General features: G+C 42.7%; 1 protein-coding gene across 3 annotated transcripts in view; it reads right to left on the minus strand.

The window, feature by feature from the left end:
* Positions 1 to 27,092, minus strand: part of ARHGAP6 (Rho GTPase activating protein 6) — a gene marked incomplete at its 5' end in the record, with an annotated part of 507,844 nt that overhangs the window by 86,087 nt on the left and 394,665 nt on the right. For all 3 annotated transcript variants that reach the window (XM_081080924.1, XM_081080923.1, XM_081080925.1), the window contains one exon: positions 20,315 to 20,474. In XM_081080924.1, the coding sequence (XP_080937050.1) occupies positions 20,315 to 20,474 (160 nt within the window). The remainder of the gene's footprint in view (positions 1 to 20,314; positions 20,475 to 27,092) is intronic.

Below are 27,092 nucleotides of genomic sequence, written 5' to 3' on the forward strand. Positions count from 1 at the left end.
TCTCACGCTCTCCTCACTCTCCCAGGCCAGCGGAGACACCTGAGCCTGCACCACTGCGCCCCTGGGAAGCCTTGGCGTCTGCAACTCCCTCCCAGCCTAAAAGGAAGGTTCTCGCTTCTTTCAAACCTTCAACAAATCCCTGCAGAAGAAAGTTGGAAGGAATGCTTTCTGGCATGACCTCCCCTGCTTTTCTCAACCACAGATGTCTCATTATTTATTTGGACCAGAAAAATCGACTCTCAGAGAATGCAAACCAAAGGAATTCATAGACAGTGAGGGGGCTCAGTCAAAAAGTGAGGATAATGATAGAAAAAAGACATCTCGGTGGTAGACTGGGAAGAAGCCCTTTAGATACTGCATATAGCCCTAACTGGTGGCTCAGTGGATAGGGCATCGGCCTGCGGACTGAAGGGTCCTGGGTTTGATTCCCAGTTGGGGCATAATCCCGGATTATTGCAGGCTCAGTCCCCAGTTGGGGGCGTGCAGGAGGCAGCCAATGAATGATTCTCTCTCATCACTGATGTTTCTATCTCTCTCTCCCTCTCCCTTCCTCTCGGAAATATATATAAAGGGTGTCCCAAAATTCACGCAAGATTTGAATTTTGCATGAGCATTAACAACAACAACAAAATAAAAGCCTAATTTTACTTGGTTTATTGAATCAGATTCTAATGTCTGTTGTCCTTTGATGTCAATCCCTTCCATTTGATAAGCATCACCAAGTACCAATGATGGCCCAGGAGCAGGGACAATGAAGACCAATGAGGACCACGGCTTTGCGTCTGTGCCAGCAAAGCCGTGGAGGCCATATACCCGATGTGCTATTCCATACATAACCCTGTACTGTATCCTTTATGAATCAATAAAAAATGTACAATTTTTAATTATAAACCTGTGTTTTCTATCAAAATTATTTCTTGCGTGAATTTTGGGACACTATATATATATATATATATATATATATATATATATATATATATATATATATATATAATGTATGCCAGGGTTTCTCAGCCTTGGCACTAGTGACATTTGGGGCTGGATAACTTTGTTGTGAGGAGCTGTCCTGTGCATGGTAGGATAGTTAGCCATATCCCTGGTTTTAGTTTATTAGATATCAGAGCGCCCACCCATTCCCTGTTATGACAACCAATGTCTCTGGACACTGCCAAGTTTCCCATGGGGGCAAAATTGCTCTGGTGAGAACCACTGGCAGTGGTCGGCAAACTCATTAGCCAACAGAGCCAAATACCAACAGTACAACGATTGAAATGTCTTTTGAGAGCCAAATTTTTTAAACTTAAACTATATAGGTAGGTACATTGTTATTCACTTCATTAGGCTTAGGAAGAGCCACACTCAAGGGGCCAAAGAGCCGCATGTGGCTCGTGAGCCGCAGTTTGCCGACCACGCCTCTGGGGGAAACTACGTCATGAGAAACGCTATGCAAAGGGCTATGCAGTAAGAAACTGGAGTCTCCAGCTGGAGCCACCTGAGTGAGCCTGGACACTGATCCTCCAGCCCCACTCAAGCTTTCAGATGACTGCGGTCCCAGTTGAACTTGATGCAACTTCATGAACCAGAACAAGGCTAATGCATTCCCAGATAGTCCCAAGTTAAGGTGTTCTCCCAAATTGTGTGAGATAATAAAAAGGGTTGTTTTTTTTTTAAGTAAAAAGAAAAGATGCCGAGCTAAATGCATGTGGTACGCTGGATGGACTTCTGGAACAGAAGATATTAGTGGGGACACTGGTAAAATCTGAACAAAGTACTTTGTTTGGTTGCTTGCAATGTACAAATGTTGGTTTCTTATTTGTGATAAGTGTACCTAGGTTATATAAGATGTTATCATCAGGGGAAGCTGGGTGAGAAGTATAAGGGAACTCTATATTATCTTTATAACTTTTCTGTAAATCTAAAATTATTCCAGTATAACAATTATTTTTTTTAAAAAGGCCCTTTCTTCCAGGCACTGGATGCATTCAAGCCAAGGCTGAAAACTCATCTGTCAAGCATGTGAGAAGGTGGAGGCTTGTGCTGCTCACTGAAGTACAGTGGGGCCTTGACTTACGAGTGTCCCGACTAACGAGTTTTTTGAGATACCAGCTGTCTCTCGGCTGATTTTTTGCTTTGAGTTGACAGACTAATTTGAGTTAACGAGCTCCTTAACGAGCTCCTTAACGAGCTCGGTCTTAGAACGAATTAAACTTGTAAGTCAAGGCCCCACTGTACTTCTGAAACACAGAGATTTGAGAGCTCAACTTTATGGCAAGAAGGCGACTCACAAGCCAAAGTTGTAACCTGACTGAAACTACTGAAATAATCTTCCTGCTCACATCTCCCTGATGTGAAAGAAAACATGCGTCTAGGCCTGTGGTCGGCAAACTGCGGCTCGTGAGCCACATGCGGCTTTTTGGCCCCTTGAGTGTGACTCTTCCTAAGCCTTAGGAGTTCCCTAATTAAGTGAATAACAATGTACCTACCTATATAGTTTAAGTTTAAAAAATTTGGCTCTCAAAAGAAATTTCAATCGTTGTCCTGTTGATATTTGGCTCTGTTGGCTAATGAGTTTGCCACTGGGACTCTAGGCAATAGAAGGCATGCACTGCGCCTGCCATTCTGGTGCAGCATGCTTTCTGGAAAGGGAGTGGACAGATGAGAGTCTTGAGCAGATTTATTTGTATGGCCCTGGTGCTGTTTTTCACACATGGTTGATCAGATGGTCTCAAGATACCTCCTATTACACAGGTTCTCTCAATCCCTTTTCTGCGTAAGTTATTAAGGTTTGGTACTTACTACTCGCATCCAAGGACACTGATTAGTACAAAAATCTGTTTATCGTTCAAGTTCTCATGCCTATCTTGCTAAACCAAAAAAACAACAACAAAACAGTCTTTAAATCATGTGTATGAATGTGGATTAGGTGAGTTATACAATCTGTGGGTGTCTTACAAAAGTGTTTACTAAAAAGATATTTTATCCTTACCTAAAACGGAAATTCATCCTGTAGTCTCATCTACTTCCCCTTTTGAGGGCTCTCAGGCCACAAACCTCCCAAAAGTAAGACAAGAAAAACACTAAACCAGATATTTCATTTCTACTTTGGAAAAGGAGGTTTGTCAAAGAAGTAATAATATTATTTATGGTCCCCAGCATTTGAGGGCCATTCATTGTGCCTAGACCAGCCGTGGGCAAACTACGGCCCGCGGGGCCGGATCCGGCCCGTTTGAAATGAATAAAACTAAAAAAAAAAACACCGTACCCTTTTACGTAATGATGTTTACTTTGAATTTATATTAGTTCACACAAACACTCCATCCATGCTTTGTTCCGGCCCTCCGGTCCAGTTTAAGAGCCCATTGTGGCCCTCAGTCAAAAAGTTTGCCCACCCCTGGCCTAGACACTACTTCTAGTGCAGTAGTTCTCAACCTTGGCTGCACATGAGAATCACCTGGGAATCTTTTTAAAATCCTGATTTCTGGGCTTCATCCTCCGGAAATTCTGTTTCTTTGTTATTCATGTGGCCCCACCCCATAACAAAGAAACAGAATTTCTGGAGGATGAGGCCCAGAAATCAGGATTTTAAAAAGATTCCCAGGTGATTCTCATGTGCAGCCAAGGTTGAGAACCACTGTTCTAGTGTTTTCCAAAGATGAATCTCTTCAATGTAAGTTAATTTGACCCAACACGTCCACCTCGGAAAACAGACAGGGACTAAGGAGAGTCGGACAACCCAAAGCCCAGTCAAAAACGTATCTCAGGAAAAGTCGGGATGGCCATTGGAGCCAGTTACCGCCAACACCATCCTCAGTGGAATGAATGAATTGCCTCTGCTGGTTTGAGCTGCCTGCTCCATATTCAGGAAGAGGAAGAGAGAGCAGCCCTGACAGAAAGGGGGAAGTACTACCAGGGAAATGGCCGCCTCTGCTTCTTAGCTGGAAGCATGGCAGCAAGCCAGGAGCCTGGAGCCAATGTGACTAGCGCCTGCTCTGATGTAAGACTTGAACGGGGATTAACCCCAGAGATTTAGGCAAGGAGCCGAAACAGGGATCTCGTCCCCGTTCTGAACGTGCCCAGGGATGTTGGGCCGCAAAACATGATCCATCTCCTTGGCTTGGGAATATTCTCTACATTGTAATAGTTATCTGTTTACATGGCATCTTCCCCTACAAAATGGGCTCATCACCCATACACTGATCCATCCTTCCCTCTATCCAACATTGCTTAAGCTGGTGTCTAAGGTGAGACAGAACTAGGTTCTATGAAACCAGATGAATGGACACGATCTCTGCCTTTGAGAAACTCAGTGTCATGCTCAAGACAGATACATGAGAACCTCATTAAAGAGAAATGAAGACATGCTTCAGTGGAGACATGTTACGAAGTGGTAGGTCAGAAGTGAGAAGACTGTCCCCAGCTCTGCTTGGGAAGGCTCACGTTTGAGTTCAGTCTTAAAGGACAAAGTGTTAGCCTTCTTGGGACCTTTGGATTTTGATTGGGGTTTTCCCCAGTAAAGCACATGGTGACTGCTCTAGGAAATCCTTTCTCATCCTAAGCCTCGTATTATATTATTCTCAGTAAGCATCTAATTGGTTTGTTTAAAAGAAGGTGAGAAAATTGCAAATTTGGGAGTGGAGTGACAGCTTATTTAGTGGGAACTAGGGTTCAAAAGAGTGACAAGAATTCTGGAAGATGCCCTGACTGGTTTGGCTCAGTGGATAGAGCGTCGGCCTGCGGACTGAAGGGTCCCAGGTTCGATTCCGGTCAAGGGCATGTACCTTGGTCGTGGGCATGTACCTTGGTCATGGGCACATCCCCAGTAGGGAGTGTGCAGGAGGTAGCTGTTTGATGTTTCTCTCTCATCGATGTTTCTGACTATCTCTCTCCCTTCCTCTCTGTAAGAAATCAATAGAACATATTAAGAAAAAAAGAATTCTGGAAGAAAACAACCTACATTGGAAAAGTAGAAAACAATGTATTAAAGCCCAAACTGGCTCTACCATTCAGTCAACTTTGGAGATTTATCTATCATCTATCTATCTATCATCTATCTATCTATCTATCTATCTATCATCTATCTATCTCCTTTAAAGAAATATTCCATGCTATAGACTTGGTTATGTAATCAAATCCATAGGTCAAGTTGTTTAATTTATATATCACCTTATCTTTAGCAATTCTTCCATTAACCTTGATTGAGATAGAAGGCAGGTAGACATATAGTTATCAAGTCATTTCCCTTGGTGTAAACCCCAATGAATTAAACACTGTTTCTTTATCCTGCCAGCACCTTGTGGGTTAGACTTTTTTCAAAATGTGTTTCCTAAGTGTCTGTTTCTCAGGGAAGAAAATATTCATGGTATTCTTAAGCAACACAGATGCCCTTCCTTAGAGATGAGGCTCCCCAAAGTACTTGTGAAATGTACTAATCCCCACAGTTTACTTGTTGAAGTGGTGGTGAAATGATCAAAGCTGTGGTCGGAAAATCAGAACATTCTGTGAGCCTCTTACTATTGCAAAGGGAGTCCGTTCTTGGAGGTCACCATGCTTCCAGCTAAATTAAACACTAAGAAACTTTTTCTGTTTTGTATAAATTATTTTGGCAAGGTAATTAGTTCTGAAATGTTTTCTCAAGAGAGAAACCTTGTAGAACCTCGAACCTCAAAGCAAGTATGTTTCTATTAACAGAAAATCAGGGAGATATTTGATTTGTAGACCTTGTCTCATTATTCTATCAAAATGTGAGATAGGGAAGTGGGTCACATGGCCTGGATGCCATGGGCTTAAAAGCTCAACTATGGTTTTTCCATAACCAGGCGCTCTTTGTAATCACTGCTTGCTGTAATAACTGGTCATGATCAAATTATGCCCTAGAAGGATCTTTTACTTGCTGTCATTTTTTCCACATTCAATTGCTATGAGTAAAAAAAAACAACCCAACAGCTATAACTATAAAGTCATATTCTAGGGGGGCAAACCTGATATCTTTTTCTAAGTGAGGAGCTAGTCGGTCCTTCCAGGCTCCTGAATTTGCTTCTCTCTCTTTTTTAAAAAACATATATCTTATTGATTTCAGAGAGGAAGTAAGAAGGAGAGAGAGAGAGAGAGAGAGAGAGAGAGAGAGAGAGAGAGAGAAACATCAATGATGAGAGTGAACCACTGACTAGTTGCCTCCTGCATGCCCACCACTGGGGATCGAGCTCGCAACCTGGGCATGTGCCCTTGACCGGAATCAAACCCAGGACCCTTCAGTCCGCAGGCCGATGCTCAATCCACCGAGCCAAACCAGCTGGGGCCTGAATTTGCATCTCTTATTGCACATCCCTTAAATTGAAAATGGTATTTTTCACTTAGTCTAGGTAGACATTGTATTTGCAGAGACAAAAGTTTCCAAATACCAGAGCAAGAAAAATGGTTTATGGCCAGTTATTTCCTTAAGCTATATTTCTTTCCTGGACTATAAAGGCAAGAGAGCAGATAGGAGAACAAAAGGACAGAAATCATATATCCCAAAGAAATACCCTGGATTATTAACTCAAGGAAATTCAATTTCAAATTATGGGAACTTCTTCATTATTCATTTTAAAGCCAAAACTTGTAGCTCAAGTTGAAAAGATAGTCAGGCAAAGTGTGCACATGATGTGATTTTCAACCTAGGTAAGGGGCTAATTTTATCAACTTTCTTTTGACACACACTGTTTTACACTGAACAAATATGAGGGAATGCTATATCTTTAAATCAGAGACTTAAGCCTTGGGAACTCCTCCAAATTTCTGCCAGTTGCTCCCATAAAAAGAGCTCTCGCCAATTCAGTAACTGAACAGGTGATGCAATTAGATGAAAACTATTAGGCTCCTCATTCTTTCCTTTTTCTATTCTCATTTTTGGTGATTCTTTGAGCTATGACTGACTGGGCTAGGATTGAATTTTCAATCCATTCCATTCGATTTCTCAAATATTTCCTGAGCAGCACATTCAACACACGGTACTAGACACTAAATCAAATAAATATGATATAAAAATAGTCCCCTCCCCTATTGCTTATTGGCAATGGCAGAAGACGATATTGCTATTATATACACAGAGAGTTTCTAATCTAAATCCATCTTTATCCTACTACACCCGCCCCTCCCAATTTTTTCCTTCCCTATTTTGTCACCCCAGTTCAGGAAAGGGATCTTAGGTGAAGCCAATTCCAGTGATGTCTCCCTGCATGCCAGTATTGACCTGGGGACTGGCCGGAAGGGAGGGAAGTCTGCTGGGAGGCAGCAGGACAATCCTCTGTTACTGAAGATGCTTGCTGAAGAGTCACTATGCTTTTTGCCTCTTCATGCTGCACAGGGACAGTGATACCAGAGGCAGTGGGAGCCATTTTGTGACAATGAAGGAAGGCAACCAAAGAACAAAGTGGACCTCTGATGAGAGCGGGGAAGAAAGATGGAAGGACACTGGATGAATGAGTTCTGGATGAGTCTAGCTGTATGGCGGCATCAGTTGTTTAAACAACTCATAAAAATATTAACTCTTCTTACTTCTTTGGTGCCACCAAGGGACTTTATTATCCACTTTGAAAATATATTTGGTCACATAATATAAACGCTAAAACCTCTGAGAGTTACAGAGTCTGACCATTAAAAAGAACACCCAATTATTACAAAATAAAATTAAGATAGCAAAGAAATGGAAATGACTAGAAAGGTATAATTGATCAATTACACAAATAATAATTACAAATTACTATATTGAATTAATAGTAATCTCTTAAATCAGAAGTCAGCAAGTTTTTCCTATAAAGGTCCAGAGAGTAAATATTTTTGGCTCCGTGGGTGACATGGTCTGTGTCAAAACTACTCTACTCAGTTTCTGTAGCACTTAGACAATACAGAAACAAAATGAGAAATGAGTATGGCTGTGTCTTAATAAAACTTTATTTACAAAAATGGGCAGTGGGATGGATTTGGCCTTTGGGCTATAGTTTGCCCACTCCTATCTTTTAAAAAAAGTAAATATATTTTTTATTGATTTCAGAGAGAGAAAGTGAGAGGGAGAAACATGAATGATGAGAGAGATTCATGGATTGGCTGCCTCCTGCACACCCCCTGCTGAGGATGGAGCCCACAACCTGGGCATGTGCCCTCACTGGGTATTGAACCGTGACCTCCTGGTTCATAGGTTGATGCTCAACCACTGAGCCACACTGGCCAGGCTGCCCACTCCTATCTGAAGTGAAGACTCCTTAAACTACTTTTCCAGAGCTTCTTCATTTGTAAACATTTTATAAATACCCACTAATTGAATTTTTCATAACTTCGAAGGCTGAATTTCAAGTTATCTAGAAAGCCTGATAGGTTTAAAAAACAATAACGCTTGATAATTAATCTCAATGAATACTTATTTGTCTTCGTTTCACCTATGGGGAAATAAAGAAAAAGAGGTAGGATGGAAGTCCCTGTTTATTTCATATTTTAAGGATTGAACATTCTTTGTAATGATCAAATTTCTTTTGGGCTATAATCCCAACAGAGAGAATGGTGTAGTCTTGGAATCTTCGAAAGGTGCCAGAATATTTCAGAAATTGCAGTGACAAAAGTTTCGTTCAGGATGCCAAAGCCTTGTGCAATACTAGTTGCTGCTCCAACAAAGATCTATAAATGTGACCCATACAGACAAGATCTTGGATGGAAACCTATTTTGTCTGAGAACATATAGGGAGCTAGTTTGTGAATACGAAGGCACAAAGCCTATGGCTTAAAGAGTCACATACTCTTGTCTTGGCCTGCCTGCTTGGCACCAGAATAGAATCATTCACAGCACACACTTGAGACCTTGATATTATAAAGCCCTGGGGTGCAGAGGAGAGCATCCAAGAAGAAAATTACAAAGGAACCTGCAGGGAAACCTCTGTCATTCCCGGCTTTTACTGGAATAAGTAGATGAGGCAGTTTCTTTTATCTATAAGCAGGTAACTCGGCTAGGTGATAGCCACAGCTCTTGTAATAGAATTCATTTATTTGTGTTTTCTCTATTGACTGATTAGGAACTCCTTGAGGATGTGTACAACTTTTCTTTTTTTTTAATCCTCACCAGAGGATATTTTTCCATTGATTTTTAGAGAGTGGAAGAGAGAGGGAGAGACAGAGAGAAATATCAGTGTGAGAGAAACACAAAGGATGTGCACTATTCTCTTTTTAAAAATATATTTCATTGATTTTTCACAGAGAGGAAGGGAAAGGGATAGAGAGTTAGAAACATCAATGAGAGAGAAACATCGATCAGCTGCCTCCTGCACACCTCCTACTGGGGATGTGCCCGCAACCCAGGTACATGCCCTTGGCCGGAATCGAACCTGGGACCTTTCAGTCCACAGGCCAACGCTCTATCCACTGAGCCAAACCGGTTAGGGTGATATGTACTTCTCGTGACATGACACTGAAGCTTCCATTAGACCAGTGGTTCTCAACCTTCTGGCCCTTTAAATACAGTTCCCCATGTTGTGACCCAACCATCAAATTATTTTCGTTGCTACTTCATAATTGTAATGTTGCTACTGTTATGAATCGTCATGTAAATATCTGATCTGCAGGATGGTCTTAGGTGACCCCTGTGAAAGGGTCGTTTGACCGCCAAAGGGGTCGCAACCCACAGGTTGAGAACCGCTGCTCTAGATAGAGGAGGCACGAGATGCTTAGGCCAGGGGTCCGGCCTGGCTCAGTCCTGTGGCCCCCCGGGAACAACGCCCCATCCGCCTTTCCAAGGTCCCGAGAGCCACAGCGAAGAGCCACCGCAGGCTTTCCATACTGCCATTTTTGTCCATTCCATCTGCCTTCTGACACTGTGCTAGTCAAACTGTGGGTCATGACAAGTGTATTTTAGAAAATGATAGAGAATCAAATAGAAGATGACAGGAGAGAAATGATAGAAAATATCCAAGTGAATCACTGATAAAGATAAGCAGCATTTGGGCCCTTGCCAGTTTGGCTCCGTGGATAGAGCATCAGTCAGAGGACTGAAGGGTCCCGGGTTCGATTCTGGTCAAAGGCATGTACCGTGGTTGTGGGCTCGATCCCCAGTGGGGGGCATGTAGGAGGCAGCTGATCAATGTTTCTCTCTCATCAATGTTTCTGACTCTATTTCTCTCCCTTCCTCTCAGTAAAATCAATAAAATAGATTTTGTTTTGTTTTTTTAAATAAGCACCATTTGGTTCTTGTGTTTCCTGGGCTGGGATGTCAAATGTATTTCTTACCTTAGATTGTGGACAAGAAGTTTGAAACCTACTGCTCTAAGGTAAATAAACTTAAATCTGTGGTGCATTCTCAGAACAAGTGCAAACAAAATGGATTTCTTCTTTTATATGGAATCCTACTGTAAATGGCCGTGATAGTGACATCAGCAGGCAACAGAGGGCCTTGGAAGTTTTTCGTTTCTTGACATTTTTCCAACAAAGTAGATTGTGTGGTGGGCAGAATGAGGGTGAACCTGTGAATTGAGCAAAGCAGGTGAAGATCTATGGCCTTCTATAGTTAAGGTGAGGCATAATGATGAAATGCCTAGCTTTGAAGAAAGATATAAGACAAAGTGATATGGTGATGGTGATGATGATAATATTCATGATAATGGTGATAGATAACTTTTATTGAGAGTATTCAAGATGCTGGGAGATGTTTTAAGCTCATCGTGGCTATTGCCTCAGATAAGACTCATACCAACCCTCTGAGACCACCAAAGTTGGAAACTGGGCAGGGGTTGAACTAATAGGGAAGCATTGAGGTTATTTCAAAATCATTACAAGGGTATTGGGGGAGATCATTGACAGGTGATTGATGCTCTTTAGAGAGATAGGGAAGAATGAAGAAATATACTTTTAAATGAGAATATGCATGCATGCATACATGCATTCATTCACTTTCTCAATGATTTGCTAAGGGTCAGTGGTTTATTGAGCAGTTGACGTGCTGTTCCAGATTGAAAGACAAATAAAATATAGCCTTATCCACTGGGAAGTCACAAGTCTCTGGGAAGATCACAGAAAAGGTCATTGTGGATACATAGAAGATACAACTAGCTCTGCAGCTCACACAATAGAGTCATTAGTTGAGGACCTCTAAGCCCAGTGGTCTAACGTTTTTTTGGTCACCCTATTTCCTTCCTACCAGCATTTCTACATGCATTTGAGTTGTGGATTTTAATCCAGGTTTCAACTTCCTTTTTTAAAACTGATGTCAGAGAGGAAGGGAGAGGGAGAGGGAGACAGAAACATCAATGATGAGAGAGAATCATGGATCAGCTGCCTCTTGCATGCCTCAGACTGGGGATTGAGCCCACAAGCTGGGCATGTGCCCTTGACCGGAAATGGAATTGTGACCTCCTGGTTCACAGGTCGATGCTCAACCACGGAGCCATGCCGGCCTGGCTCAACTTCAGTTTTATGTATACAAAAAAGCTTTAGCCCTGACTGGTTTGGCTCAGTGGATAGAGCATCGGCCTGCGGACTGAGGGGTCCCAGGTTCGATTCCGGTCAAGGGCATGTGCCTTGGTTGTGGGCACATCCCCAGTAGGGAGATGTGCAGGAGGCAGCTGATCGATGTTTCTCTCTCATCGATGTTTCAAACTCTCTATCCCTCTCCCTTCCTCTCTGTAAAAAATTCAATAAAATATATTTTTTTAAAAGGCCTTAACACACATTGTAGCACATCACCTCTTCAACTGAACATTGCCAGCAAGAAGAACATAGAAATAAGTTAATTCTATTTTCTCTCTAGGGCTGTTACACAAATATCCAAGCTCCATTTCCATGCCCACCAGGTGGTCCTTATTTTTAAAATCAACATTTAAATCACAAACCAAAGACAGCTGCAGTGTTAGCTCATCATGAATATCATTTTCTTGATTTCCCTGAGTTGTTTACTTGGGTTTACATTGCCTAAGGGACAATGGTGAGGGACCATTTTATAAGGAAGCCATATAATTGAGCAATTTTGAGGGGTCAGGGTACTCTTTTATTAGGCGATTGTCCACATTTTCTTAAACCATCAGCTATTACTCATTCTGTGATACTGTTTTCAAAATACATAAACAAAGCCTTTCTCAATTGTGATATCAGAAATTAACTGAAAGCAAGAGAGAAAAGGAGCATTAAAAACATGAATATGCATTTCCCTCCCATGGAACCACTGGGCTTTACATATTTAGTTTACAGTATAATGAGATTCAGCCACACTGCGTACACTAACCTGCTTTGCTGATTGTGGCAGAAATATGCCACTTTCTTTCATTTGACTTTAGAACAGAGGTCAGCAAATGTTTCCTATAAAGGGCCAGATCCTAAACATCTGAGGCTCTGTGAGACATATGGGCTGTCACAACTCTTAAACTCTCCCATTGTCAAGTGAAAGCAGCCACGGACCCCATGTAAATGGATGAGTATGGCTGTAGTTCATCAAGACTTTATTTACTAAAACAGATGGGACCTGGGTTTGGCCACTAGGCCCGTTTGCTATCCCCTGACTTAGACCATTTGTATTAAAATGCTATCAAAGTAACAGTAATTGAGCCTAAACATACTACCTGATACATAAATAGTGCTCTGCTCATGCGTTTTGAATAAACGAAGACTTCATACAAGCCATGAGGTGCTGCTTAATCTCTTGACCATGCTCCCGCATTTGTTTCTCGGTTCCACTGTTAAAGATCAGGCCATTTACAGACAGAAAGAGTGATCCAAAAGCCTCTGCCAAGAGCAGCCTTTGACCAGGCAGAAACATTCCATGGTTGCCCAAGAAACGCTCTATTGTTAGATACGACCCCTCCCACCAAGGGCCTCCTGATTTCTACCACTAAAAATGTATCTAGAGCCCTAATCGGTTTCGCTCAGTGGATAGAGCATCAGCCTGAGGACTGAAGGGTCCCGGGTTCAATTCTGGTCAAGGGCATGTACCTTGGTTGCGGGCACATCCCCAGTAGGGTGTGTGCAGGAGGCAGCTGATCGATGTTTCTCTCTCATCGATGTTTCTAGCTCTCTATCCCTCTCCCTTCCTCTCTGTAAAAAAATCAATAAAATATATTTTAAAAAATGTATCTAGATTCTCTGTAGCATCTTCAAAAGTCCCTTTTCAAAATATCTTAAGTTTAGCAGGAGTAACCTATCAACCCCATCAGTCATCTTCTAAGGTTTATGGAAATGTTGTCAGTTTTTAGTTTGTGTGTCTCCTGGCTGAACGTAATAGAGGAGGGGGAGCCACAGAGGTGAGAAGCCTAGGTCCCTGAATAACTGCGAACAGCAGGATCTATTGTCCTGCCCGCCACGGCCAACCTGTTCTGGATGGTGCCTGAGTAAGAAAGGAATGATTATAATGTTAAGGCACAAAGTGTTAGCCTACCTCAACCAGTACAAATATGTATCTGTGAGATACAGTCTTACTAGTAGAATTGTTGGGCCATTTAAAAGTTCTGTGTTGCCAAACTGCCTTGTTGCTGCCACAACAAGTGTATGAGACTCCTACCAACAGTAGATGAGTGTTTGTTTTCCCATAAAGTATATTATCCTACTTTTATAATAACTTTTTAAATATATTTTTATTGATTTCAGAGAGGAAGGGAGAGGGAGAGAGAGATAGAAACATCAATGATGAAAGAGAATCATTGATTGGCTGCCTCCTGCACGCCCCCCACTGGGGATCAAGCCCGAAACCAGGGCATATGCCCTGAACAGGAATCGAACTGGTGACTTCTTGGTTCCTAGGTCGACGCTCTAGTGCTGAGCTACACCGGGCTGGGCTATTATCCTACTTTTGAAGCCATTCTAATATAAAAGAAAAAATTCCCTTGTTGTTTAGCTTGCATTTCTCTAATGAATATGAGGGTGGGCATCTTTTCAAATATTCATAAATTAATGGCATATCTTTTTCTGTGAGCTGCCTGTAATGTGTCTATATTTTAATTATTTTTTCTCATATTAATTCATAACAAAGCTTTTTTACAGTAGAGAAGTTAGCCTTTAGTTTGTCACATGTGCTGTACATTTCTATTTATTGATTTATTTGTTGGCAACAAAGACAGTTCTTTTTTTTCCAATGTAGTAAAATGTATCACTCTATGTTTTCTGGATGGCGACTTTCCCAATGTAAAAATATTTAAATATCCAGCTATGTTTGGCTTTGGTGCATTTATAGTTTCATTTTTAAATCTTCAAATCCTTCTATATCAATTTCCTTAGATGTAAGGAGGAAGGGAAGAATCCAGCCTTTTCTCCTCAATGGTTGTCTCATTATTGCAAATACAATAATAATCCATCATTTCCCTGACAAGAAATGCAATATTTATCATGTCAGAGTTCTCATAGCAATTTTAGTTCATTTCGGAACTGTTGTCTCCCATTAATCTGCCTATGATGAAGCAGTATAATGCTCTTTTAATTGCTTTCGTTTTATGACATTTTAACAAATGGATAGAGTTCGTTTTCATTTGACCTTTTTCATATGTTTGCCTTCCTACTCTCACAGAATTATTTGCCCAGATGATGTTTAGATCAAGTTAGTGATATTACAAAAACAAATTCTGTTGGTATGTGTTTTGGAATCACATTCAGTTTAAAGATGATTAACGACATAATTGACATATTTATTTTATAGATTCTTTTTATTCAAGAAAAATATGTCTTTTGCATTTATTCCCAGCTTCTCTTCTTTATCCAACTTGGATTCCATGGTCTGAGTTTCCAATCATTTCCTTGAACACTGTATTAGTTTCCTATCACTGCTATAATAAATGACCACAGATTTAGTGACATGAGCAACTCAAGCTTACTAGTATTATCTGATATTTCTGGAGGTCAGAAGTCTGAGATGGGTCTCACTGGGCTAAAACCAAGGTGTCACCAGGGTTGCAGTCCTTTCTAGAAGCTCTAGTCTAGGAGAATCTGTTTCCTTGCCTTTTCTAGCAGCGGTTCTCAACCTGTGGGTCGCGACCCCTTTGGGGGTCGAACGACCCTTTCACAGGGGTCGCCTAAGGCCATCGGAAAACACATCTATAATTACATATTGTTTCTGTGATGAATCACTATGCTTTCATTATGTTCAATTTGTAACAATGAAATTGGGGGTCACCACAACATGAGGAGCTGCATTAAAGGGTCGCGGTATGAGGAAGGTTGAGGACCACTGATCTAGAGGCTGCTTTCATTTTCTGGCCTGTGGCCCCTCCTCCATCTTCAAAGACAGCAACATTGCTTTCAGTCATCTCTGTCGCTGACTACAGCTGGGACAGTTTCACTTCTCTGAAGTACCCACGTGATCAGTGTGGGCCCTCCCAGATAATCCAGGGTAGTCTCACTATTTCAGGGACGTTAACTGATCACATCTGCAAAGTTCCCTTTGGCCTGTGAGGTAACATGTTCACAGGTTCCAGGGACAAGGTCATGGCCATCATGGGGCCACTGCCAGGTGCTTCTCTACTATCATTGAACTCAACTAGAAAATCCCAACTCTAATAGGGATTTGATTAACCAGGTCTGGGGAATTCAAATTGCAAAAAGGTGTATTTGGCTTTAGTAGTGTTTAGTGGCCAGGATGCTCATTTTGCAATTTAAATTCCCAGACACTCACCTCAAATGAGCCTTTTGGCCCGCCCTGCAACCCTGCAACATCGCTGGCCCATCGGTTGCCCTCTCTTCCTCTCCTCTTTCCTCAAACCTCCAGTAGTTCAAACCTCCAGTACCTCCTGTCCATCCTCACTCCTAGCATGTGAAATTGCTTACACCTTCACCGAGAGCAGAGAGGCAATCTGGAGTGAAATTATACGCCCATCTTCTCATTTCCTTGCATCGGTACCATATAACTGATGTGCACCTATCACTATAGCTTGAGAGGAAGTCAAAGTCCCTACTTGTGCTCTGGATCCCATCCCTGCAGTCCATGCTAGGCAATCACCCAGTCATTTCCCAATCCCTCAACCTCCGATCCCCCCTCTCTATGGTGAAGCCCAGAAGCTGGTGAACATATTATAATATCATTTATCTGCACCCTGGAGACACCAGTCTCATGGAGAGAGGAGGTTCTTCAAACAGATACCCGTAAAAAAATCCCTAGGCCAGTGATGGCGAACCTTTTGAGCTCGGCGTGTCAGCATTTTGAAAAACCCTAACTTAACTCTGGTGCCGTGTCACATATAGAAATGTTTTGGTCTTTGCAACCATAGTAAAACACTTATATTTTTGATATTTATTTTTATAGATTTAAATGCCATTTAGCAAAGAAAAATCAACCAAAAAAATGAGTTCACGTGTCACCTCTGACACGCGTGTCATAGGTTCGCCATCGCTGCCCTATACTCATCCTAAAGTGGCAAAGAGCTGAAATGTGAGCTTAGGTATATTTCCATTTTCATTATACCCGTTGTCTCATTGGGCTTGGTATCATTTCTTTCGGTTCTAGGTCCACTGAATTTAAAAATATATTTTATTGACTTTTTACAGAGAGGAAGGGAGATAGAGAATTAGAAACATCAATGAGAGAGAAACATCGATCAGCCGCCTCCTGCACACCCCCCACTGGGGATGTGCCCGCAACCAAGGTATATGCCCTTGACTGTAATCGAACACAGGACCCTTCAGTCCGCGGGCCGATGCTCTATCCACTGAGCCACACTGGTCAAGGCAAGGTCCACTGTATTTATTTTCCTGAGTAAATAATTCACACAGTGAATCTGACCCTACTTAGAACCTCCACTTGGGGGTTTGCACGGAACCAAGTGGCCACCCTCCAATCAAAGCTGCCATCATAGCACTCCATGCATTTGGTGGCTCTTGGTAAATAATGTCTAGAATCATTTGCGCAAAACGATCGCCTCAGTAATCCCGGGTGACTCTGTTCATTTCTATCTCCCCACACAATCCCTTTTCTCCTCCATAAGAAAATATTTATACAACATTAGTTCCCGCCCCGGCTGGTTTGGCTCAGTGGATAGAGCTTCGGCCTGCACACTGAAGGGTCCCGGGTTTGATTCCAGTCAAGGGCACATGCCCGGGTTGCAGACTCCATCCCCAGTAGGGGGTGTGCAGGAGGCAGCCGATTCATGATTCTCTCTCATCATTGATATTTCTCTCTTTCCCTCCCTCACCCTTCCTCTCTGAAACCCATAAAAATATATATTTTTAAAATATATTTTATTGATTTTTTACAGAGAGGAAGGGAGAGAGATAGAGAGTTAGAAACATCGATGAGAGAGAAACATCGATCAGCTGCCTCCTGCACATCTCCTACTGGGGATGTGCCCGCAACCCAGGTACATGCCCTTGACCGGAATCGAACCCGGGACCTTTCAGTCCACAGGCCGACGCTCTATCCACTGAGCCAAACCGGTTTCGGCAAAAATATTTTTAAAACCACAAAAAAACCCAAACACATTAGTTCCCATTTTGATAGAAAACTATAAAAATGGGAAGTAATTGTGCGTGTGTGTGTGTGTATGTGTGTGTGTGTGTGTGTGTGTGGTTTCTATAGGAGCTATAGCATGAATATTTTTGGGCATCTGGATGGAATGAATCTTTTCCTGAGTGTGAAGTACATAATCTCAGAAATGAGCAATGTGGACAGAACTTCCAGCAGACACGTTTGATAAAGTTGTCTGCTTGGGAAAGGTTATTTATTTAGTAGACTCTTTAAAAGCAGGGACAAAGGAACGCCAAATTAACTGGGTTTAAAAATAAAGCTACAAATAATACTTGTTCCCTGATATCTTATCTGGTGTGCATCCAATGTAGGTTTCACATAACTTTGTAGAGTCATCATTCCCTCCAATACAAATTGGGTTTGCCAACAACATTTTTTTCTTTGTTTCTTTCTTTTTTTTTTTTTTTTAAAGGAACTGAAAGAACATCTGTGCTTGTGAAGGGGAGCTAAAGGGTGTCCCAAAATTCACGCAAGAAGTAATTTCGATAGAAAACACAGGTTTATAATTAAAATTGTAAATTTTTTATTGATTCATAAAGTATACAGTATAGGGTTATGTATGGAATAGCACTTCAGGTAAATGACCTCCACGGCTTTGCTGGCACATACGCAAAGCCGTGGTCCTCATTGGTCTTCACTGTCCCTGCTCCGGGGCCAGCATTGGTACTTGGTCATGCTTATCAAATGGAAGGGATTGACATCAAAGGGCAACAGATATTAGAATCTGATTCAATACACCAAGTAAAATTAGGCTTTTATTTTTTGTTGTTGTTGTTAATGCTCACGCAAAATTCAAATCTTGCGTGAATTTTGGGACACCCTTTCGGACTCTTCAGGCCTCACTTGGGCCACCTTGTGAGTTAACGGGGAGGAGAAGACAGGCCTCCTTTCCACCTGCAAGCCACCAAGGCAAGGTGAGGCAGGGTGGGTCTGCCCTCGGGAGAAGCAGTAACCATCCGGACAGTGATGAGTACTCATTCGCCATCAACTGTCCAAGGGCTTTATTTCTTCATTGAGCTGAGGATCTCTTCGTGTTAGATGGACATGAAAAGATCTAGCAGGGGCAGGGGTTTCCTCCTGGAAGGAGCTGGCTCTGGTTGCGGTGGCAAGCAGCACGTGCCGAGGAAGCCCAGGGGGCAGGAAGGGAGTCGGTGAGATGTGTGTCCCCCCAGCCCCTTGCCCTCATCTACCTCCTCCTTCTCCCGAACTCTCAGACCTCCAGCTTGAAGAATAAAAGCGGCCGTAGGAGTCCCCATCCAGTGAAAACTGTGAGGTCAGTGTTTCTGTGCTACTCTTTCAAGTCCAGTGGCCGGCAAACTGTGGCTCGCGAGCCACATACGGCTCTTTGGCCCCTTGAGTGTGGCTCTTCCACAAAATACCACATGTGGGCGCGCACGTACAATGCGATTGAAACTTCGTGGCCCATGCGCAGAAGTCGGTATTGTGTGGAAGAGCCACGCTCAAGGGGCCAAAGAGCCGCATGTGGCTCGCGAGCCGCAGTTTGCCAACCACGGTTCTAGTCAACAAAACGAAGCCTTTTACTGCAGAGGTGCACTGACCAAGCTCACAGTTGTAGTGAGTGGACAATCCTCAAATCCTATTTTTAAGATGTCTAAGCTTGGAGTGCCCTTTTTGTGAGTCACAGATGAGCCAAGAAAACCATACTGCCAGCATGGTTATTTTTTAAAATACATTGTTACTGATTTCAGAGAGGAAGGGAGAGGGAAAGAGAGAGAGAAGCATCAATGATGAGAGAGAACCATTGATCGATTGCCTCCTGCAGGCCCCCCACTGAGGATTGAGCCCACAACCCAGGCATGTGCCCTGACCGGGAATCAAACCCGGGATCCTTCAGTCTGCCGGCTAATGCTCTATCCACTGAGCCACACCGGCTGGGGCTGCCAGCATGGTTACTGACAGACTGTGAGTACATATCCCTGTACATAGCCAGGCTGCTCAACACCTGCACTTGGCACTTGGGCCTGACAGTGCTTGCGGTGGGGGGCTGGCCTGTGTGCTGTAGGATGTTTGGCAGCATCCTGGCTTCTACCCAGTACCTGTCAGTGGCATCCTTCTCCAAGCTGTGACAACTAAGTTTTGCCAGATATATCTGTCTCTCTCTCTCTGTGTGATATGAATTATTTTATAAATAAATATTCATGATCCGTCCCCTCAAGCCCTAGTAAAAGAAAACAAAGAATTTCTGAAGACACTGAAATCCTCCAAAGCAATCTTGTAGCAACATGACAGTGATGAAGTAGCAACGAAAATAATTTTATGGGTGGGGGTCACCACAACATGAGGAACTGTATTAAAGGGTCGCGGCCTTAGGAAGGTTGAGAACCACTGTTCTAATTGCTTGTTCTGAAGCCATGTGGACTGTTGAGATATGCACGGCTTTCTTTTTTTTTTTTTTTTTTAAATATTTTTATTGATTTCAGAGAGGACGGGACAGGGAGAGAGAGAGAGAGAAACATCAATGATGAGAGAACCATTGATCGGCTGCCTCCCGCACGCTCCTGGCTGGGGATGGAGCCCGCCCCCTGGGCATGTGCCCTGACCAGGAATTGAACCATGACCTCCTGGTCCATAGGTCGACATTCAACCACTGAGCCATGCCTGCCGGGCCACAGCTTTCCTTTTGAATGCCCCATGTTGACCTTCCCTGTAAGTCAACATACTAGTTGCCTTGTAAACTGCCCCTCTTGAACGTGGCTTTTACCATGGACAGGAATGCCAGCCAAGGACTAAGAAGCTGCGGCTTCCTTCCTGTGTGACAGCAGCTGTGAGCTGACTGCACGCTGTGGCTCTGGCCGAGCGGATGTCGGACTCGCAGTGTCCCGGGTGGAAGAACAGACAGGGCCTTACCTTTGGGAATGGTGATCTGACAGCTCAGGTCACAGTCCTGCTGCAACTGATAAAAAGCTACTTCCTGCAACCTGGCTCGCTCCAGCTCGGAGAGGCTCTGGATGGGAACTGACCGTAGCCGAACGCTGCGGCCCGACATGCTGTTCCAGGTGAAGTCACCCTGCAGACCCAGGAGAAACAGCAAGAGTTACACAGGCTGCCTACATCTCACAGGCTTTACTTATTCATCTTATTTTGTAAATAGATTCTTCTGGATTTCAGAGAGGAAGGGAGAGGGAGAGAGAGATAGAAACATCCATGATGAGAGAGAATCATGGATCGGCTGCCTCCTGCACACCCCCTACTCGGGATCAATCCCCAAACCCAGGCATGTGCCCTTGACCGGAATCGAACCTGCGACCCTTCAGATCGCAGGAAGATGTTCTATCCACTGAGCCACACCAGCTAGGGCTTTAAATCTTTATTGTTGAAAGTATTACATATGTCCCCTTATTTCCTCTCTTTTATTGGATCACAAGGAAACGTTTTGGTTTTGTATCTCAGTAACAGGAAAAACTGCTGCTAATTGCCACCATGTCCACTAAGATATAGAGCAGTGGTTCTCAACCTTCTGGCCCTTTAAATACAGTTCCTCATGTTGTGACCCAACCATAAAATTATATTTTCGTTGCTACTTCATAACTGTCATGTTGCTACTGTTTGAATCGTCATGGAAATATCTAATCTGCAGGATGGTCTTAGGCGACCCCTGTGAAAGGGTCGTTCGACCGCCAAAGGGGTCGCGACCCACAGATTGAGAACCACTGATATAGAAGGGTCAATATGTACTGTTAGCCTACTGTGTACCAGCGACTGTGCCAACCTCATGACCTTATCTGATATAATATTTAGTAATATAATAACATTATATAATAATATAATCTAGCCCTAACCGGTTTGGCTCGGTGGACAGAGCATCGGCCTGCAGACTGAAGGGTCCCAGGTTTGATTCCGGTCAAGGGCATGTACCTTGGTTGCGGGCACATCCCAAGAAGGGGGTGTGCAGGAGGCAGCTGATCGATGTTTCTCTCTCATCGAAGTTTCTAACTCTCTATTCCTCTCCCTTCCTCTCTGTAAAACATCAATAAAAATTATATTAAAAAAAGTTTCCTTTAAAAAAATATAATACAGTATATTTATAAAATATAATATATACTTGTGATACATTATAATAAATACAGATGCTCCTCAACTTACAATGAGGTTACATCCCAATAAACTCATTTTACGTTGAAAAATATCACAAGCTAAAGATGCATTTAATACACCTAAGCTACTGAACATCATAGCTTTGTCTAGCCTGCCTTAAACATGCTCAAAGCACAATATGCATAAACACTGGCAACATAGTACAATGTAGAGTATCGGCTGTTTACCCTCCCGATCGCGTGGCTGCCTGGGAGCAGTGGCTGCCACTACCCAGCACCATGCACTACATATCAGTAGCCCAGGAAAAAATCAAAATTGAAATTGTGAGCCCTAGCCAGTTTGGCTCAGTAGATAGAGTGTCGACCTGTGGACTGCAGGGTCCCGCATTCAATTCTGGTCAAGGGCACATGCCTGGGTTGCAGGCTCAATCCCCAGTAGGGGGTGTACAGAAGGCAGCTGATCAATTATTCTCTCTCATCATTGATGTTTCTCTCTCTCCCTCTCCCTTCCTCTCTGAAATCAATAAAAATATATTTTTTATAAAAAACAGAAAACAAAACCAAACCATAAAAAGCCCAGAAAATTCTTTAAAAAGTGAAGTATGGTTTCTACTTTAACACCATCATAAAGTCGAAAAATCTTAAGTCTAACTATTATTAAGTCCGGCATTGTCTGTACTTATTATACATTATATTAATATTATAGAAATATATAGTATATGTAAATGTAATATATTATAGATGAAATTGAGGCTTGGGGAGATTAAGTAAATTCCTCCCGGTCATAAAACTTACAAAATTTGGAACCAACCAGGACTCAAGTCAAAACATCTTATCCTTTAAATTCTATGCTAAATTATAACTTCTGACTTTCTATTTATAGCACTCTAATGAGGTATTTTGGTCACAATAAGTACAGAGATGTGATAAATAAGAACTGCACATATTTTCAGAGACATGAGGCATTTAATGATAAACTGCTCCACATCAAAGCATCAAAGCTGTTCTGGTCAAGATGGCGGACAGAGTCAACAGTTTGGATATTCCAGTAGGATAACAACAAAAACAAAACACCAGAATGAAATAAAAACCTATTCTGAAATTTCAAAAAAAAGCATCAAAGCAAAGACTCCCACAATCCTGACTACATTTGTGCGCGCACACACACCTCTGATGTCCATTGGGAGTGAATGGCTCTACCCCTGGTTCATTGGGAGTGAATGGCTCTACCCCTGGTTCATTGGGAGTGAATGGCTCTACCCCTGGTTCATTGAGAAAGTGATGGCCTATGAAACAATACTTCACAATCCTCTGAAGACAACTTCTTAAGACGACTTCTGTGAATTACAGAGGTCAACTGAGGCACAATAGCTTTGAAGAGGTGCCTGTTTTTTCCAGCAACAATCAAGAAAAGTTCCAGAACAAAGTGCCCCGACAGGCACTGCCAAGGCTTTGCTGTGGATGTGTAGAGCACTTAGGGATCCCGTAAGACTTCACTGTCCTCATCACTCCTCTTAAAGGAGGGAGACAGAGAGACCGGCAGCAGCAACTATGAAAATACCTTTGTTCCCTCCCGGCAGCAAATCCCTGCTTTGAATGTTCATTTCAAAGAGTGAATGGCACTATGTTAAAGCTTTGATATTTTCCCTCTTTATTTGGGATTTCATTTATTTATGTATTCATTTATTTTTAAAATGGAGATATTATACTTTAGTAGGGACAGAAAATAGACAAAGTAAGTAAAGGGTATAGTGCCATGGTCGGCAAACTGCGGCTCGCGAGCCACCTGCGGCTCTTTGGCCCCTTGAGTGTGGCTCTTCCTAAGCCTTAGGAGTCCCCTAATGAAGTTAATAACAATGTACCTACCTATACAGTTTAAGTTTAAAAAATGTGGCTCTCTAAAGAAATTTCAATCGTTGTACTGTTGATATTTGGCTCTGCTGACTAATGAGTTTGCCGACCACTGGTCTAGAGTGTATTAAAGAATGATAACTGCTAGGGAGGGAACAGAACGCCAGGAAGGGGCAATGAGCATGAGCAGAAAACAGGGAGGCACAGCTGCAGAGAGAGTGGCCAGGAAAGACCCCGCAGAGAAGGCCATGTCTGAGCAGGAGTGAAAGGAAGTGAGGGCTTTTTGTTTGTTTGTCTTCACATGTATGACTCTCCATCAGAGGATAATGATGAAAATGAACAGGAGCTCAGGAGGGGCTCAGGGAGCATGATGTGAGCGTGAGTCTGGGGAGAGGAGCAAGTCTAGGCACAGTGGGAAGGCTGCAGTCACATTTGGTGAACTGAAAAAGAGAGAAAAACCTTGGTCTATTTGCAATGACTTGAATGTATGGAGTTATTTTCTCCTAAGACTAGTTCTTGTAGCAGCTGATGGCTCAGTAGAAGGCTACAGGCAAATCCCAGAAAGAGAAATGACTGCATTAGGCCCTGAAAGAGTCATTTCAAAAAGAAGGTAATACTGTCTCTAGAGCCAATTGGTTCTTAAGCCCATGCTTAGCCCATGGCTAAAAAAACACAATTTTCCTAGGAGAGAAGGTTATCGAATAATAAACAAAGAGGGACTTCACAGGTGTCTCCAAAGGTACCTATGATCAAGTGGGCAGCATCTCTATATTTAAAAGCCTAAGCAGCCATTACAAAGAGATGACCAGACGACCGGATGACCGGCTGGTAGCTGTGACACACACTGACCACCAGGGGGCAGACACTCAACATAGGAGCTGCCCCCTGGTGATCAGTGTGCTCCCACAGCCAACCTCCTGCAGTCAGCCAACCTCCCGCGGTCCTTCCCCCCCAGCTGGCCGGCCCTGATAGAGCCCAATTGCTGGCCAGGCCGAGGGACCCCACCAGTGCATGAATTTGTGCACCGGGCCTCTAGTATTAAATAACAATGATATAATTCAGTTACAGTTTTGATTATAGGTAATGGACTAAGTTGTCTTCTAATCCATTATATACCACAAACTTGAAAACTAAAAGCTAAGGAATTTGTATAGACCTGGAAGAGTCTGTATGGGCTGCTCCAGTTTGTCAACCTTCCATCCCTCCGCCCTCTGTCTCTCCACCCTCCAGCATCTCATTCTTCTATCTGCCACTCGACAGTAATGAGCACATCAAATACTCCGCATCTTCCTCTATGTCCCAGTTCTTTCATTGCTCCCAATCTATATTTCTACCACTCCGAATTTTAATAGGATTTTTTTTCAAATGAAGTACATGCAATTTCAACAGGTTTTTAAAAGCCAGAATATGTTAGGTCCATTACTGGGAAATTATAGAATTAGCGCAATTAACACACAGGCTAAAACCATATTCATTCAGAGCTAAGTACAGTGTCAAGTAAACATCACAACACAATCACTAGAAAACACTGCAAACATTAAGTCTTAAAACTACAGTTCTGTTGCTTTTGAAACATATGATGATTTAGTAGTGGTTCACAATGAGTTACTTGGTCTACTGCATTCACCTTCCTAATTTCAATCCACATCATCTTTGAAGATTCATTTGTTTAAAGAGCCTTTCCTCAAAACATTCCCCCAAAGTCTATCGGCATTATCACAGGGTTTGAAGCAGGGTGCTCACAATAGAGAACATAGGGGTCTAAAGTAAGCCCGCTTCTTCCTTGGCCTCATCAGCTCTCTACTCAGGCTACTCTAGCGGAGGATGTAGTCTGCAGACATGGCTCCCATGGGAACTACATAGATGGGTATTGGGAGAGTCATTGAGCAAATCCATGAAGTTTCACATCTCCTCAGTTGCCTCTTCTGAGATTTCCAAGGGGCACATTGTTTATCTGCTCCAAGTATACTTGTCTTTATCTATGAAAATGGTCAAATATATTCAAAAAGAATAGACTAATAATCCAGAGGTTCTGATTCCGTTTTCAGGGATGCAGTTGGGCATCCATATGTTTTAGTTTCCCGATTGATGGTCCCAGGCAGCCAGGATTGAGAACCACCAAACTGCAGGGTTGATCGGATTCAGGTTTGAGGTTCCACCCCATTGGTCAATTTTTTTGAAGTAAGTCTGCTGTTCCAAAAATATTTAAGAAATTCTCCACCACCGAAGAAAGGTGCAAACTCACCACAAGAAATAAGGTTATTTCTGCCCTGACCAGTTTGGCTCAGTGGATAGAGCGTTGGCCTACAGACTGAAGGGTCCCAGGTTCGATTCCGGTCAAGGGCATGTACCTTGGTTGTGGGCACATCCCCAGTAGGGGGTGCGCAGGAGGCAGCTGATCAATGTTTCTCTCTCGTTGATGTTTCTAACTCTCTATATCCCTCTCCCCTCTTCTCTGTAAAAAAATCAATAAAATATTAAAAAAAGAAAAAAAGAAATAAGCTTATTTCTATGATAATCATATGGTCAAGATGCTACATTTTGAAAGAAAAGGTTCACTTTAACCCAACCAGGAGTAGCATGCCTCGCTTTCTTTTATTGAACAAATGTAGTAATGACATCATCCTTATTCATTCCCTCAACGACAAAAATGTTTTGAACCTGACATTCAGAATCTAAAGCCTATCCTCTTAGTCACTACCATATCCTGGCTGGTGGTTGCGAGCTTGAGAGATGCCCTTCAGCCTGCCTTTTGTTCTGCAGAGGTAGAGAAAAGTACAGCATGGATTTACCGGATAGGAGATCTGGCAGACAGAACAATACTCCCTGTTCCCCAAATGGACCAGTCCTAATCCCCACAACCCTCGAACATGCTACCTTCCCTAGCAAAAAGATCTTTGTAGATGTGATTGAGGGAATGGATCCTGAGACAGGAAGACTATTCGGGATTATTCAGATGAATGCAAGCTAATCACAAGAGTCCTTATAAGAGAAAGGCAGGTTTGGTAGAGTCAGAGAAGAAAATGTGATAAGAGAAGCAGGTGTGTGTGTGTGTGTGTGTGTGTGTGTGTGTGTGTGTGTGTGTGTGAGAGAGAGAGAGAGAGAGAGAGAGAGAGAGAGAGAGAGAGAGAGAGATTTTAAGATGAGTGCTAGGCTTAAACATGGACGAAGGAGCCATGAGAAAAGAAATTAAGGCACCTTCTAGAACAGTGGTTCTCAACATTCCGGCCCTTAATACAGTTCCAATTACTTCCATTGCTACTTCATAACTGTAATGTTGCTACTGTTATGAATCGTCATGTAAATATCTGATCTGCAGGATGGTCTTAGGTGACCCCTGTGAAAGGGTCGTTCGACCGCCAAAGGGGTCGCGACCCACAGGTGGAGAACCGCTGCTCTAGAAGCTGGAAAAGGTAAGGGACAGATTCACCCCACAGAGCCTCCAGAAGGAATGCAGCCTTTGATTTTATCCCAGTAAGACCCATGTCAGAATTTTGACCTCCAGAACTGCAAGATATTAAACCTGTGATGGTTTAAGTTTGTGTTAACTTATTGTGTCAACAATAGGAAATTAATACAGGAGAAGTAGGAGGGAGCATTAGAAGAGGAGGTTGGGGGGTGAAGGGGATTGAGTTGAGAAGAGGGTACACTCCCAGACACTTCAACAAGTATGTCTTGACCTCCTATCAGATTCTCATCTCTGTTGGAACTACTCAGCTCTGCCAATAAAGCAAACCAGG

Source organism: Myotis nattereri, assembly GCF_964212035.1.
Source record: "Myotis nattereri genome assembly, chromosome: X".
Classification (NCBI taxonomy): domain Eukaryota; kingdom Metazoa; phylum Chordata; class Mammalia; order Chiroptera; family Vespertilionidae; genus Myotis; species Myotis nattereri.